Genomic DNA, 17930 nt, shown 5'->3' with positions numbered 1-17930 from the left:
GCTGAGTTTTCCTAGTAACCTTACCAAAAAGGCTCAGTGTTTGTGTGTGTGCGCGTCAGAAGCGGGGGGAACTGGATTGGACTGGAGCAACAGGATAGAAACAGCAGCTGCTGACTTAAGAGTGAAAAAACCTTTCATTGTACATTGATTTTAAAATCTATTCTATCTATTCAGTTTGGCAGGACGGTCTGAAATGTTTTGCATGGTCTTTCGCTGTACATTTTGTTAGTAAATGTGAGATGTTCGAGTCTCGTCTTCATATCGGAAACTATCTCTCTCTCACTCCCGCTCGGTCAGTGGCACTCAGAGTCACATTATATTGACGTAAAGTCTGGCACGTGGGACTGCTGGGATTGGTTGAAGTTGCGGGATACTCCAGTTATTGGTCAAATTTGTGGAAAAGTTGCGGTGATTGGTCAGAATTGCGAGTCACACTAAAGTCACAGTGATTGGTTGAATTTGCGTGAATTGGCGCGATTGCGAATTAAGGCCTACAAAATGATAAATGAAAATTAAATAACCGTTACTCATCTCCATATAACATTTTGTCAAAGCCACAGGAAGCCACTGGAGAGCGGATAAAGAGCCACGTGTCTCCGGAGCCACAGGTTGCATACCCTGGCCTATGAGAACAGCAGTATGAGCAAAGACCTCTGATAGTGGTGAAAGTGCCCGGGTGTCCACCGTCAACTTTGGAGAATTGTAGTGGAGTTGCATTTGAAAAAAAGCTGCCTGTGAAAACTCAGGAACACAAACATCGGTCTGCAGCCTGCAGTTCAGTGTCTGCTGGCTCACGCCCTCTTTTTCTCGTTCTTTTTTAAAAAGCCTAACTTTACTTTCAATGTTATCAAACAAAGACAAATGCTCTCCCCTCGTCCTCCTAACAGACAGAAATATAACTGCAATGCTTAGTAGCGCCACAAGGTGGTGCCTTTCTTTGTTGTACAAATCCCAATTCCAATGTTGGGAGGTTGTGTAAAACACAAATAAAAACATAATACAATGATATGCAAATCCTTTTAAATCTATATTCAATTGAATACACTATAAAGAAAAGATATTTAATGTTTAAACTGATACATTTTATTTTTTTGCAAATATTTACTCATTTAGAATTTAATGCCTGCAACACATTTAAAAAAAGCTGGGACAGGGGCATGTTTACCACTTTTCTTTTAACAACACTCAATAAGCGTTTGGGAACTGAGGAAACTAATTGTTGCACCTTTGGAGGTGGAATTCTTTCCCATTCTTGCTTGAAGTACGACTTCAGTTGCTCAACAGTCCAGGGTCTCTGTTGTTGTATTTTATGCTTCAGAATGCGCCACACATTTTCTTTTTCTTTTCCAACTTTTTTTATTCGAATTTTGAATTTTAACAAAAAGTGTCACAACATAGTGAACAAAGTGAACATAGCATGGTGGAACTGATATGTCACTTCCCCTCAAGTCCCCCTACCCACCTGGCGTCAAATGCAGCAGTCCAGAAGGAGCTCAGTCCTCCAAGTCAGGAAGTATGCTGAGGGAGTCAACGAGTTCTAGGAAAGGGTTCCTGTCACTAGGAATGTCAAGATAGAGCCTATCAAAGAAGATCTAAGCTTTTCAAGCTTCAAATTGTCGAGCACCTCTTTAATCCAACAGTCGTGTGTAGGTGGGCAGGAAAGCTTCAAGTTGAGCAAGATCAGTCTCCGCTAGCAGAGATGTAAACGCTAGGGCCCGCCTCAGTGCAACAGGGAGGTTAGCGTCAGGGGAAATTCCAAAAATGGCTTACAAAGGGTTAGGGGGGATAATGTGCTCATAGGCTCTACTCATGGTGTCAAAAAAAGTTGTTAATTTAGGGCAAGACCAGAACATATGAGTATGGTTGGCAGGAGTCTGGTTACACCTGTTTCAGGCGTCCCGGACAGTGGAGTATATTTTAGACAATTTTGCATTTGTGTAGTTGTTATGGGCAGCTCTCTCTCTCCGCCCTGTTTTGGGTGTTTTTGTTCTGTTTGTCTGTGTGTATCTGTGTTTTTCCACCTGGAGTGCTGGAGGTGTGTTCAGAGGAAAGTAGGTCAAGGGGCGTGGCTGAATCAACGCCGCACAGCCGTTCCTCACAGCTGCAGCTCATCTACAAGATTCATTCCAGCAATACTTAAACCCGGGCTGATCACCTCTTTGGCGCCAGTTTGTTATCTACACCCATGTGTGACCGCTCAGACCTGCTGCCGCCTCTGCTGTGCCTACAAGCTTCCAGCCTCACCGTCCAGCCTTATCCTCCTCCTGTGGAAACTTCTGTGAACTCTTCCCTGCCCGTCCCCATGCAATTGGGTGGAGCTCGGCTTTCCCCAGCTGAATGCTTACGCCGCCAACAGGCAGGTGAGTGCCTGTACTGTGGCAACTCCTCCCATTTTCTCGCTAATTGTCCTGTACGCCCAAAAGAGGAGGCTCGTTAGTGAGAGTGGGTACACTAGTGAGCCCCATTCCTGTAACTGAGCCCACATCCCCTCGTCTGTCGCTCCCTGCAACTCTCCAATTGGGTACGCTGTCACTACCGTTATCTGCCCTTATTGATTCTGGGGCAGAAGATAACTTCATAGACTTTAATCTGGCTAAGCAGGCTGACCTTCCCCTCGAATCATTCCCATCCCCTATCAATGTCACAACCATTGACAGTCAGCTACTGGCTAAAGTTACGCAACAAACCATCCCAGTTACACTCGTTCTCTCCGGTAACCATCGAGAGGAAATCACTTTTAAAGTAGTGTCAGCTTCCTCATCCCCTCTCATTCTCGGGTTTCCATGGCTTAGGTTACACAACCCTCAAATAGACTAGCAACACAAAACTATCAGCAGTTGGAGCAGTTTTTGTCATTCCTCATGTCTCGGTTCAGCTATTCCTCCCAACGTGAACACCCCTTCTGTATCAGAGAAACTGCCTGATCTGTCATCAGTTCCCAAAGAATATCTGGATTTAGCGGAAGTGTTCAGCAAGGAGAAAGCATTATCTCTGCTACCCCATAAACCCTATGTGCGATTGAGTTGTTTCCAGGAGCTCCCTTGCCTGCTAGCCGACTCTACAACTTGTCCAGACCTGAGAGAGAGGCTATGGAGAAATATATCGCAGAGTCCCTGGACGCGGGTATCATTCGTCCATCATCACCTGTGGGGGCAGGGTTCTTCTTTGTGGACAAGAAGGACAAGACGCTGCGCCGCTGTATAGATTTTCACTTTAGGGCGCCACTGTCTTCTCTAAACTGGATCTGCGCAATGCCTATCATCTCGTCAGGATTCGGCAAGGAGATGAGTGGAAAACAGCCTTCAATACACCACTTGGACACTTCGAATATCTGGTAATGCCTTTGGACTCACAAATGCACCAGCTATATTTCAAACTATGGTGAATGATGTGCTAAGAGATGTGTTAAATCGTTTTGTTTTTGTCTACCTTGACGATATTCTGATTCGAAGTCCCTTAAAGAACACGTTTCCCACGTCCGTCTTGTCCTGCAACGTCTGTTGGAAAACCAACTTTTTGTTAAAGCGGAGAAGTGTCCATTCCACCGTGAGTCAGTCCCCTTCCTTGGGTTCATTGTTGGAAAGGGACAGGTTTCAGCAGACCCCGACAAGATTAAGGCAGTATCTGAATGGCCCATTCCCCAGACTCGCAAACAACTACAACATTTTCTGGGGTTTGCTAATTTCTACAGGAGATTCATTCAGGGCTTTAGTCAGGTGGTTGGTCCCCTCACCAAACTCACTTCCCCTAAAGTTCCGTTTGTGTGGTCTCCTGACGCTGATCTAGCCATGAGTACCACCTCCCCTGTGCTCATTCATCCTGATACTTCTTTGCCTTTTGTGGTGGAAGTGGATGCTTCAGACTCCGGTGTTGGAGCGGTTCTATCACAACGCTCCCCCACGGATCAAAAACTCCATCCTTGTGCTTTTTTTTCCCAAGAAGTTATCTCCAGCTAAAGACACTATGACGTGGGAAACCGGGAGTTGCTGGCCGTGAAACTGGCGCTGGAGGAATGGAGGCATTGGCTGGATGGGGAGGAACAGCCTTTTGTGGTATGGACCGACCACAAGAACTTTCATCCAGTCTTCAAAGAGACTAAACTCTTGCCAGGCCAGATGGTCCATATTCTTCAGTAGGTTTAACTTTACTCTTACTTACCGTCCAGGATCTCGCAATGTAAAACCTGATGCTTTGTCCCGCCAGTTTTCCATCTCGGAGTCCGGTGAACCAGAGTCCATCCTGCCCTCTACCTGCGTTGTGGCCGCAGTTCGCTGGGAGATCAAATCTCTGGTCAAGATGGCTCAAGTATCATACCCTGGACCAGCAGATGGACCATCTGGCCGGCTCTATGTCCCTGTATCTGTGCGGTCTGAAGTGTTGCAGTGGGTCCATTCTTCCCATTTTGCCTGCCATCCAGGAATGCAACGTACCCTTACGTTGCTGAGAAGACATTTTTGGTGGCCGTCAGCAGAAGCTGATGTCCGGGCTTTCGTGGCAGCATGTACCACCTGTGCCCTGGGTAAAGCATCCCACCAGTCTTCCTCGGGTCTGCTGCAACCCCTGCCGGTCCCGAGTCGTCCCTGGTCACACATAGCCCTGGACTTTGTCACTGGTCTCCCTGCGTCCGAAGGTAATGATACAATACTCACCATTGTGGACAGATTCTCTAAATCTGCTCACTATGTAGCATTACCGACTGCCAGTGAGGCAGGCGGTAGTCTCTTAGTCTTAGGCCCACAGTTCATTTCTCAAGTCTGGAAAGATTTTTGTTCTGCTCTCGGCGCGACTGTCTCTCCTCAGGATTCCATCCACAATCAAACGGCCAGACTGAGAGAGCCAACCAGGACCTGGACGCGTCTCTTCGCTGTGTGGCGGCTCAGCATCCATCTTCTTGGGCAAAACGCCTTCCCTTGGATCGAGTATGCCGACAACTCCCTAACCACCTGTGCTACCGGCCTATCCCCTTTCAAGGTGTCGCTGGGGTATCAACCTCCTCTGTTTCCAGATCAAGAGAAGGAATTGGCGGTTCCCTCTGTTAAGGAAAGCTTACGTCGCTGTCATCAGGTTTGGCGTGACGCCCCTGAAGCGTTGCTCAGGACCACAGAGCAGAACAAGAGTTCGGCAGATCGGCGCAGGACCCCAGCTCCCCAGTACCAGCCTGGACAACAGGTGTGGCTTTCTTCGAAGAACATTCCCATGCGGATTGAATCGCTCAAGTTGGCACCTCGGTTTTTGGGTCCTTTCCTTATTGATTTGATTATCAATCCCTCTGCTGTGCGGTTAAAGTTGCCAAGGACTATGAGGTGTCATCCTGCCTTTCATGTGTCGCAACTGAAACCTGTCTCGTCCAGTCCTCTGTGCCCGCCTGCAGATCCTCCACCACCTGTATGCATGATTGACAACCACCCGGCCTACACTGTCCAAAGTCTTTTGGATGTTCGGCGGCGGGGCAGGGGGCTCCAGTACCTTGTCGACTGGGAGGGTTATGGACCAGAGGAGCGTTCCTGGATTCCCAGAAGTTTTATTTTGGATCCACAACTCGTGAAGGACTTCCATCAAGCTCACCCTGACAATCTGTTGGGGGGGGTCCTGTTATGGGCAGCTCTCTCTCTCCGCCCTGTTTTGGGTGTTTTTGTTCTGTTTGTCTGTGTGTATCTGTGTTTTTCCACCTGGAGTGCTGGAGGTGTGTTCAAAGGAAAGTAGGTCAAGGGGCGTGGCCGAACCAACACTGCACAGCCATTCCTCACAGCTGCAGCTCATCTACAAGATTCATTCCAGCAATACTTAAACCCAGGCTGATCACCTCTTCGGCGCCAGTTCGTTATCTACACCCATGTGTGACCACTCAGACCTGCTGTGCCTACAAGCTTCCAGCCTTATCCTCCTCCTGTGGAAACTTCTGTGAACTCTTCCTTGCCTCGAGTCTCGTACGACCTGGATCCTTCCCCCTCGGCTCGCCTCGGTACTCGGACCAGCCAGGAGATTCCCCGCTCAGACAAAATCCACACTGTATCTCTGAGTACCATTTTGTTCATTAAAACATTTACAGACTGCTTTTATTGTCTGTGTGTGAAATCTCTGCGTTCTGGGTCAGAACAAGCCCCTAACAGTAGTGGACTTTATGAAGAACCTTGCATTGGATTAGGCCATGAGGAGCAATAATTATCCCTTTAGCTTCCTTCACCAATATGGATGAAAAATTAGGATCATCTTCATTTGGGGCATTAATATTCATAATGGAAAAGTTAGCCCCACCAATTGTACCTATGATCATGATCTAGCTGCCTTGTTTGTCCTTCACTTCTCTCTGTACAGCCAAACTGACTCTTCAACTGATCAAAATCGCTACACTTTTTTTTTTCTTTTTTTTTTTTCTACAAATGACTGACACGAGGGTTCACTCCTCATTACGCTAAGGAACTGAGAGTGGTCACCGATGCACCGGAGAGGTCATCCAGTCTCTTTGGGAGAGAGAGACGAGGAAAACAAACAAACAAGCATGCAAATGGAAATTATCGCAGCGGGAAAAATTATCGAGCTAATTTTTATTTATCATGCAATTAATTGATTTATTGCATATCGCGACAGACCTGGTCTGGATGTTATCTAGCTTTGCCTTGAGTTTGGAAAACGCCGTGTTGAATTCAGCCAAGAGCGAGGCCTTGTGTTCGGCTAACATAGCTGTTAGCAAGACGCTCGACAGCAAATCACCCCTCTTCTGGTCATCTTTCTTCGACTTGCTGGACATCCTCTCGTTGTGGCAAAGTGCTGCTGAATATAGTTAAATATTAGTGGCTAGTTGTAGCGTTTTGGCTGGACTGTAAAGAGGGTTAAAGATGAAGAGGGTGGGAGCGAGGGGAAAAACGAGACAACTCCATCACACTGCAACACCGGACGTCCGCACCACACATTTTCAATGGGAGACAGGTCTGGACTGCAGTCAGGCCAGTCTAGTACCCACACTCTTTTACTACAAAGCCACGCTGTTGTTACACTTGCAAAATGTGGCTTGGCATTGTTTTTGCTGAAATAAGCAGGGATGTCCCTGAAAAAGACATTGCTTGTTTGGCAACATATTTTGCTCCAAAACCTGTACATACCTTTCAGCATTAATGGTGCCTTCACAGCTGTGCAAGTTGCACTAACACACCCCCCATACCATCACAGATGCTGGCTTTTGAACTTTTTGCGCTGATAACAATCTGGTCCTTTTCCTCTTTGGCACGGAGGATATGACGTCCCATGATTTTGAGAAAAACAATTTGAAATGTGGAGTCGCCAGACCATAGCACACTTTTCCACTTTGCGTCAGTCCATCTCAGATGAGCTCAGGCCCAGAGAAGCCAGTGGCGTTTCTGGTTGTTGTTGATTTATTTTTTTAGAGTTTCAACTTACATTTGTAGGTAACTGTGTTAACTGACAATAGTTTTCTGAAGTGTTCCTGAGCCCAACCTTTACATAATGAGGTTGGTTTTTTAATGCAGTGGGTTCGAAGGTCACGGGCATTCAATGTTGGTTTTGGCTTTGGCCCTTACGTGCAGAGATTTCTCTAGATTCTTTGAATCTTTTGATGATATTATGGACTGTGGATGATGAAATCCCTAGATTCCTTTCGAACTGTTGGACTATTTGCTCACGCAGTTGTTCATAAAGTGGTGAACCTTGCCCCGTCCTTGCTTGTGAATCCCAATCATGGCACTCACCTGTATCTAATTAACCTGTTCACCAGTGGAATGTTCCAAACAGGTGTTTTTTTTAAATTAATTTTTCCCAGTCTTTTGTTGCCCCTGTCCCAGCTTTTTTTGGAACGTGTTCCAGGCATCAAATTCAAAATGAGTGAATATTTGCAAAAAAACGTTTATCAGTTTGAACATTAGATATCTTGTCTTTGTTGTGTATTCAATTGAATATAGGTTGAAAAGGACTGGCAAATCATTGTATTCTGTTTTTATTTAATAGTCCGACGCAAGTCTCAATTTCCCATCCAGCTCCCATGTTGTTTAAATAGCAAATGCACCTGCGCCCATCTGTGAGCCCATAGGTGTGCTGGTCTTACAGTGAAGTGTGTTCAGGTGCATTCTTGGCGTATTGCTATCTTGAGGCAGCGGAAAGTGATCGTGCCATTGACCAACAAAAACCTGGTCTTAAGTCAATAACGCAGCATTTCATTATTTTTTTTAACGCCTGCTTCACCTCGTGGCGCTTTTTGGTGGCATAGTGCTCGTGCCATATATAATCTGCTCGCAGACTTTCACTTCACGCACAAGGAGATCAGTTTCTTCTCCTGAAAATCTCTCCTTCCTGCTTACCAGGCATAAACCTCTCAGTATATGTGCGCCTGCTCTACCCACTGACCAAACCCGGCTACAAATGCACCTGGCTTTTAAAGGGAATGGTTTATTGCATGTTATGCCCAAAACACACCTATGATTAATTAAGACAGTAGGTACAACCCTTTTGAACCATGTGTGTGGCGCATGGACCCTTTTTTTCCGCCATTAAACTTGCAAAAGTAGATTCGTTCACGCCCTAAACGCACCTTAGATCGTTAAAATAGGGCCCAATGTGTTGGGTGTTTGATGGTCATTTATTTGTGCATTGGAATGTAGGCGAGAGCGTACTTTACACTGAGGAATTAAAGTACAAAACATTAGTTCTGTTGGTGTACAGCTGGACTGGATTATGTGACAACGTTAGCTGACGTGTAAAGCCTGCCAATTTCTAGCAGTGAGGTCATTGGTATGCATTGCTCCCCAGATGTGACCCAGGTCATATCTGAATTGTCATGATCAGGGATCAACCCCTGTTGACTGGTTTGAATTGACAAAAGAAGGGTTAAACATAGGTCAGATAACCCTGGTCTAACCCTGGTTGTTGGTTTGAAAGAGGTATTAGACTCTTAGGGGAGAAGTTAGTATGGTCACTCCACACTACCTGCTGCGCTGAGCTTAATGTTACTTGTGGAGAGTGACAAGGTCAGAGCCTTGGCAACAAACAAACGCTGTGCATTTTATACATTCACATAATATTCTGTTCCATGTTGGCTGACTGAAACTATAATAAAATAAAACAATTCAAATGTCATGTCTAGCATATCTTATCAGATTTTAAACCATGGGTCAGGAATAGGGTTGAATAAGATCCCAATATTTACTGGGAATTCTTGCCAAAATCTGCTTGCATTTCCAGGGACCAAAACCTGCAGGAAGCCAGGAACTTTAGAGTGTGTATGTGTGTCCAAACTCAGGGCATATTTACTGAAACCTAAATGCTTTCTCCAAACCTCATTACTGTCATAGCTTGAAACACAGTTATTAAGCTAATTAATTATATAATCTAGACATGCAGGCCTTCATATGGAAGTAAATCTGTTTCATCAGATTTTGAAATAAAAAAAGCCATTGAATTTCTAACACTAAATATTTATGCATTACAATTATGTATCTGAATTTCACCTTTGATTTTTTTTTTTAAAGTTCATAAATTCAGAATCAAAAATTCATCGTAAAAAAATTCAATATAACAAACTCAGATGCAAAATACAATGTTTAAAATTCAACTAATTTTCAACTTGCTAAAATTCAACAGGCCAAATTCAGCTGCAAAATGTAATGTTTAAAATTCAGTATTAATGTCTGGGAACCCAAGTAAAAGCAATCGATTCTAGAACGGTAGTTTGCCATAGTAGCAGCAGCCAACAACTGGAAACCTTTTACAATTTCCGTCTGCTATTTCACCACTAAATTCACTTATGAGAGTTTTTTATGTGAGAAATCAACTATGCAGAGTTCGAATGTGGGCATTTTTACAAATATTGATGGCGAATTGCATATTTGCTCTGATGTTGTCGGACTTGAGAAGCTCCAGTCTGACGTGACAGCCAGTTAGTGGCAGCCGGGATCAATCGCAGGCCGGACGGCCATTGATGCTCACAGACCTTGCTGTCAGCTGGAAGTCTCTCAATAGACTCGTGGACAAGTTTGTTGACAATTTCTTTAAATTACAAAACACAATTATCTATTATAAGCAGTGTTGGGCAAGTTACTTCCAAAATGTAATACATTAGTAGTTATTGTCATTTGAGAGTAATCAGTTATATTACAATATTACTGTCTCTGAATTGTAATGTGTTGCACTACTTTTTGCATTACTTTTGAGTTACTTTCACCAAAATAACAGCGGAAGTTTGACTTGGCAGCTAGGTTGTGAATTTCACCACCGGATCAATAAGTCTCCTCTTTATCCACTTTAATACATCATAGATTATTCATAATATTTTGTATAATTAATATGAATATGCAAAGTAACTAAAGCTATAAAATAGATAAGTAAAACGTACAACAGGCAAATAGGAGAAAATGGAAATACTCAATTAAAAGTACCTTACAGTTGTATTGAAGTACAGCATTGTTGTAAAATGTTTGTTTAAAGCACTTAAATAAGAAATTCATGTTGTTTAGTTTACAACAGTCTAAAGGAAATGGTCAATTATAGTGTACAGTACTTGATTTACAGCTGATATGTGAAAAGGTACACAACCTTATTTGTTTAACAGTAATTTAGTTTTACTGCGAACCGTCACAGGAAGTGCTTTTATTTTGAAGTAGCCTACACGGAAGTTGTCTGTTGTGTACTCTTGTTAGCTTACTGAGATGAACGTGAGACGCTAGATGCAAAACATGTCCGATAAGCTAAAGTTGCTCACTTTCTTGTTAAACTGCAACATATTGAACAGTAAATGGTCACAGTAAAAGACAAGCGTTTTTGGTCGTCATTTGAAGCCATTCCACTACAGGCATAATTACACTCCACGGCTGATAAAATGCAATGATATTACATAGCAAGCCTAAACATTAATTCCCGACATGTTTCTATCTGTCAGCAGCTCGGACACACTGCTGTCCGCGCTGACGTACCTTCACCTGTTGGGACACAGATGTTGTCCGTACCGTCTCTAGTTCTGGCTCTGACCACTTCAACGCAGCGTAATAACTCCTAAAAAAAATAATGACCATCTCGCAAATGTATCTGTCTCTGCAGTCATCTCAACCATCGAATACAGCAACAGGAAATAACACTAATGGCTTTTTTTTCTCCTGTGAAGAAATGTTTTGCGGTGTTGGTGAATTCTAAACTAAATGTTGCGTTAAAATGCGTTGTAACTCAGCAGTACAACTGAGATTGTAACGAGTATAATATTACCAAAATTTAATTAGTAATGCATTATATTACTGCGTTTACAACAAAAAGGAATACATTACTGTAATTGCGTTACTTTTTGTAACACGTTACTCCCAACACTGATTAGAAGATAAACAGCAACCTGTGGTTAGCTGCCTTTCGAGTTAAAAAGCTCCACAAGCAATTGCGGCATAACATTTACTGAGCTCGCTGAGCAGCCAGAGCAGGAGTCAGAGGAGTAGCAGCGCCTGAAAGGGCAGAGAGATAGGTCTCTCTTTAACATAGCCTATGTGCAAATAATAAATTATGGCATATGTTATTTAGACTTAAAGGACAAATCAGCGCAAAATGAACCTAGGGGATTAATAACAGATGTGTACCCACTCGATCATTCTCTGGGACATGTTTTCATGCTAATCAAATGTGTTTGTAGCTTGAAAGAAGCTAGCGCAGACCGCTGATTAGCTTACAACGCTAATATTCGGGGCACAGGGAAAGTAAAAACAAATCGCAATTTTGTACCACTAAAAAGGCTCAAAATATCACCACACTTCAACGGTAGCCTAACGAGGGTCCCTAAATGTTAACCGAAGCATTGAGAACTTTGTAAATGTACAGACAGTTTATTGAAAAGAGAGATTATAAAGACACTCGCGTTCATGTTTACATGCGGCCGCCGTCTTGAAAACCAGTCATGACTTACAGCTGGCGATGCAAACTAAAATCAAAAGCAATTTGCTCAATATATCTGTACACTTACAATGTTCTCAATGCTTCAGTTAACATTTAGGGATCCTCATTATGCTACCGTTGAAGTTTGGTGATATTTTGAGCCTTTTTAGTGGTACAAAATAGCTAATTGTTTTTACTTTCCCTGTGCCCCGAATACTAGCGTTGTAAGATAATCAGCGGTCCGCGCTAGCTTCTTTCAAGCTACAAACACATTCGATTAGCATGAAAACATGTCTCAGAGCGATCGAGTGGGTACACATCTGTTATTTACCCCTAGGTTCGTTTTGCGCCTGGAATTGTCCTTTAAGGGGAGACACCAAAGCTTATAATTTTCATTCATTGGCATAAAACAGGAACAATAAATGTATTGCGCCAGATGTAAAGATAATTCCCATCTGTTGCCTCTGGGCATGTAGGCTATAAGTGCACTGCTAGGCTATATAAAAAAAATATATTTCCACATAACACTAATGTACACCTGTAGGACAGACCAGTGTTCAGAGAGGCATTATCAGACCTGAATGACACGACTCTTAAAAATAACTGTTTTGTTCATGTCAATAAAAAAAGTTTGAGCAGATTTTTTTTTACAACCCTTGTTAAATAAAAGTATGTTAAAGAGAGACATATCTCTCTGCTCTCCCTCGCCTGTGTGTGTGTGTCTCTCTCTCAGCCGACCAGCTCGTTAAAAGTTACACCCACAATCGCTTGTGGAGCTTTTGCGAAAGGCAGATAACAACAGGTTGCCATTTATCTTATAATGGATAATTGTGTTTCGTTATTTTGTCCATTGATAGACTTCCAGCAGACAGCAAGGTCTGTGAGCATCACTGGTCGGCCAGGGAGTGAGCGATCCCGGCCACCACCAGCTGGCTGTCACGTCAGACTGGAGCTTCTCACGTCCGACAACATCGGAGCAAATGTGCAATTGGCCATCAATTTCAAACTGTACACCGTTGATTTCTCTCTAATCATTACATTTATCAGCTGAATTTGGCCTGTTGAATTTGAGGAAGTTGAAAATATATTAGTTGAATTTACATACATTGTATTTTGCGTCTGACTTTGGTATATTGAATATTTGAATTTTTGAGTTATGTTGAATTTTGGATTCTCAATTCATGAACTTAGAAAAATAGAGGTGAGAATTTGTTGTTGAAAATTTGAAGAGTAAAATTTTAGAGGCAAAAAAATACAGATACATAATTTCAATGCATAAATATTTAGTGCTAGAAATTCATTCTTTTTAATTTCAAAATCCAATGAAACAGAAACAGAACGGCTACATGCAACAGATTTTCCCAAATGTTCCTTCATCATTGTATGATAAATTATTCACAGTTTTGTGTTTAAAATCACATTTTTTTTAGGGCGAGAAATCCCAGGAATCTTTGGAGTGATGTATTCAGGGCAAGTCAAGAATTCATAATCACAGGAAATCCTTCAATCCTTGTCAGGACTTTACGTTTATAATATATCATCTTTTTTGTGTTATCTTTAAGCAACATTCTAATTCACATGACAACCTAACACGATAACAAGATAATAGTTAATTTGCTGGTTTAATGAGTATTTGAGGACCTAAAAAAACTATGTTGTAAAATATTTCAATGACTTTTCCCAGGAATGACAAGCTGACAGGACTCCCACATCTGAGATTGACTGTCAACGAACAGCACCTGTTTTCTACTGCACAAAATGTCTGGGAAATCGTCCATTCTGAGTCTTCACAGGCAGTAAAGACAGACCTGAGGTCACTACAGACAGACAGAACTGCAGATCGTCATCATCAAAATGAGGGATATCAAAAGCAATCGGCTTATATCCAGTCAAGACATGTGGATAACCTTGCTACAGGCTCTCAGATGGAGGCAAGAAAAGTTTCACTTGTGACGCTGCTTCTACCTAAACATGTAACAAGCCTTGGACTTCTAGGCAGTACTAGAAAAGGTTTAACTGCAGACACTCCCACTCCATCAAGTTTTTTAAAGGCTCACATCAACAGTGTTCATATGAAATCTACCTGCCACCCAAAGTATCACATTCTTTTTCTCAAGACACACAAAACAGCAAGCAGTACCATCTTAAATATCCTGTATCGCTATGGTGAAAGCAGGAACTTGACCTTTGCCCTACCTCTGAACAAACACAGCCAGTTGTTTTACCCATTCTTCTTTGCTTCACATTTTGTGGAAGGTGTCAGCAGCCGAAGTGTAAGGGAGTTCCACATCATGTGCAACCACATGAGGTTTGCAAAATCTGAGGTGAGCTTCATCAGAGAATGTAAAAGTTGGGTAGTTGTACCCTGTTTTGTACTAATATGTATGAATTTATAGCCCTGTATACAGTACATGTCCACATGGACTTCATATGGGCTAAATGTGGAAACAAATTGTGAAATGTGGGTACGATGAAACTGTGTGGGTCTGGAATAACACCCGGATGAAATATGATGCCTTTTGGAAACACATTTTGTCAACTGCTCAATTATTCCAGTTAATATCATTTTTATGAATATGGTAGTCAACTAAATTGAAAAACGTTTTTTTTTTTTTACCTGGACCCTATTTTCCTATGTTTTTGTGTCTAAGTGACTGATAAGAACAACACTCTTTGACATTTTGATGGTGTATCCAGTATTAAGCAAAATCGCTACAGTTGGCAACGGCAAAACAAGCTACAATGTAAGTTAAAAGGGTAATTGTGCAGCTTGTATGTAGGTTCACAAAAGTGCTCATTTTGCCACTGACAGGCTCAGATTAATATTCTAAGTGTCTGACAACATTATGGTAAGGATTTCTAAGGAGGTCGACCTTTCTGTTAAAGAGTAAGAGCCAACAAAGGGTTAAATCACACTGCATTGCCATTCTGTGAGCCATTTTCTTGAATCCAAGAGCTCCATCTAGTGGCCTCAGAAAATAAAACGGTTCACGAAGCTTTATAATGCTTAATTTGGCCATCGCTATTAGAAGCAAGTTACAATTAAGCAAAATAAAAAACTCCTGTACAGTGTCTGTAATTCATAACAAAAAATATAGGAACAGGAGCGACCTCTAGCACCGGGTAGAGTGTGGGCTCCATGTAGGCTAAGTCCTTGGCAACGTCCCGTGTTTGAATTTGACTTGCAGCCCAACACATGTTGGAGACACATTAGTGGAGCCCCTACTGTACTTTTAATGTGTCAAATTATTTTGAATGGGTCCAAATTAAGGTTGCCCTAATGGGGTTTAATGGTAATGCATTACTCAGCCTTGAGGGGCCCCAATGGACATACTGGCTTGGTGATTACCTGTAACAGTGATTGTCAAAGGGTTGTAGAGAAACAAAAGAGACCTGAGTAGCCAGATTACAGATAGTCCTGCCAACATGTCTATGTGGAACCCTCTTTAGTGAGTGATGGACTGGTATTTGGGCCTCATTTAGGCAACCTCAGTGAAGTCCAAAAGCTTCCATGTGGGGGCTGGGTGTGCTGTATTTTAGGTACATATGACAAGTTCCCCACTTAAGGTATGGGCCCAACATATGGTATGGTACAATATAAATTAGTAATGACAGCTGGAACCACTTTTACCCTTTTTTGTCCAAAGTAGTCTTAAATACCGGAGCACTTACCCACTCAAACTATTTGTTTTTCATATGTTATGTCCCAGGTGGCAAAAGTGATGCCTGAGGATACCTTCTACTTTTCCATCTTGAGGCATCCTGTGGCCATGATGGAGTCCATCTTTATCTACTACAAGAGCATCCCAGCCTTCCACAAGACTCACAGCCTGGACAGCTTTTTAGACAGCTGGAGAAACTACAACTCATCAGTGAAAAACAACCACTACGCTCATAATATCCTGGCTTTCGACTTTGGCTTTGACAACAATGCTGCAGCTGATACTGAAGACCTGGAGGAGAGAGCCAGCATGGCTATTGCAGCCATTGAGCGGGACTTCCACCTTATTCTTATTTCTGAATACTTTGATGAGTCCATGATCTTGCTCAAGCATGCCCTCTGCTGGTCCCTGGAAGACGTGGTTTCCTTTAAGCTCAACGGTCGCAGTGAACAAACTCGTCACCCACTTTTACCAAACACTGCAGAGAAAATCAAGAGGTGGAATGCTTTGGACTGGAGGATCTACCTGCACTTTAACACCACCTTCTGGCACAAGGTGGATAGTCTCGTTGGGCAAGAGCAGATAAAGAGGGAAGTATCTCAGTTGAGAGAGCTACAGGCCAAGCTAGCAAACAGCTGCCTGAAAGATGGCGGGGCAGTCGACCCGTCCCAGATTAAAGATGCCGGGCTAAAGCCGTTCCAGTATGGAGCAGCTGTAATTCAGGGCTATAACCTAAACCCACACATAGACAGACAAACCAAAATAAAATGTCAAAGACTTATAACTCCAGAATTGCAGTACACAGACCGTCTATACACCCAGCAGTTCCCAGAGCTAGCTGCTAAGCATAGACAAGAAACAAGGATGGTTGCTCCACAACGTCAACGCTCAGACAGAACTGGTATGATGGGAATGGCCTGGGCCAGGGAAGCCCATCACAGACAAATTATAAGAAGCAAATTCTCAAATCTAAAGCACCAAAAGGCCTCCACAAGTGCCCTGTTAACACACACAGAAGCTAACAACAAAACAAGTATGCTATGACTGGTAACTGTGACTAATAGTCACGGGACAATGTTTTGTTTGTACTGTGAGGTATGGAAGCAGCTCTTCCGTCTAATACTCACTTTCTATAATTACACTGCCATTGCAGTGTCCATTATAACCTACATAATGAAACCTACATGTTGATATATAAAAAAAAAAAAAAAACATGGTTTGGCTGTTCTAATAGCCTTGCTATTAGTGACGATAAAAAGGTAGAGGTTTTCTTAAGGTGGGGGTAAAGGGACTGTCATAGTGTTATAAATGTAAAGGGTTCATCCTTTCAATAACATGAATGTATGTTTTGTGGTAGTCAGAAAAATATATTTCTTTTGTATAAAGTGGAAAATTTGGCCTGATGGTGGCACCAGACAAAAATTCAGACTTGCACCAAATGAGCATATTTTGATTGGAGATGCACGGATCCATTTTTCTCAGTTCTGATTTCGATACCTGAATCATACAATTTTACATAAAATTTCAAATGAATTGAACTGTAGGAGTACACATTGCTATGGCAATGTTTAAAAAAAAACTTAAACAAATCAAGTGCACAGCTATGTTAATGCTTTTGGGGGGAGTTGTTGGTTCTTTGTTAATTATAAAGTGTGGTCTAGACCTACTCTATCTGTAAAGTGTTCTGAGATAACTTCTGTTATAATTTGACACCATAAATAAAATTGAATTTCAAGTAGATTTCTTTAAATTAGTTCATTATTAATGAGAACATTTCAAAGAGGGCAATGGCAAATCCTTCATAGGTTTTTAAAATGTACATTTCAAAAGTGCAAGAAATGTGTAGGGAAATAAATATCTACACTATCAGAAAACAACAATGTGCATGACTGCTTCTTAAACCAACTTTGTTACATACATAATGGTGTGTTTCAGCCATAGACTGTATAATATTAATGGACAGAGCATGATCTCCACAAACCATTGGTAATCTGCTATTAGTCGTTGAGTTTGCCGTTACACTTTAACTGGCAATCACATCATAGCCACGCCCTAAAACAGCCCCTGCTTTATTGCTGATTTTAAAATCAACAAGACCATAATTAAAAAAATGAACATCATTCTGTGTTGCAGAAGACTTAAAACTAGCGATTGAGACCGTAAAACTCATTATGAAAATGTTTACTGAGGTAATAAATCAAGTGTAGAAGTGGGTCACTTTCTCATAGACTTCTACAGAAACAGACCTCCTTTTGCAACCGCACGTGTCGCCCCCTGCTGGAATTCAGATAGAATGCAGGTTTAAGGCACTTCCGCATTTGCAGCACTTCGCCGAACCGGATGCTTTGTCCATTAATATTATACAGTCTATGGTTTCAGTGCCACTTTTAGCCTGCTTTATTAGGCTGGGCTGGT

At 42.3% G+C, this 17930-nt stretch overlaps 1 protein-coding gene across 1 annotated transcript in view; it reads left to right on the top strand.

Annotated features, from left to right (window-relative positions):
• gal3st2 (galactose-3-O-sulfotransferase 2) overlaps nucleotides 1-17009 on the top strand; it is a 41869-nt gene extending 24860 nt beyond the window's left edge. The window contains exons 3-4 of the mRNA XM_078243262.1: nucleotides 13538-14177; nucleotides 15564-17009. Coding sequence (XP_078099388.1) covers nucleotides 13538-14177; nucleotides 15564-16559 — 1636 coding nt within the window. The 3' untranslated portion in view covers nucleotides 16560-17009. The remainder of the gene's footprint in view (nucleotides 1-13537; nucleotides 14178-15563) is intronic.
• The last annotated feature ends 921 nt before the right edge of the window (nucleotides 17010-17930 follow it).

This window comes from Sander vitreus, chromosome 3 (genome assembly GCF_031162955.1).
Source record: "Sander vitreus isolate 19-12246 chromosome 3, sanVit1, whole genome shotgun sequence".
Taxonomy (NCBI): Eukaryota; Metazoa; Chordata; class Actinopteri; order Perciformes; family Percidae; genus Sander; species Sander vitreus.
Note: the sequence above shows the minus strand (reverse complement) of the source record. Positions and strands in the feature narration are given on the sequence as shown.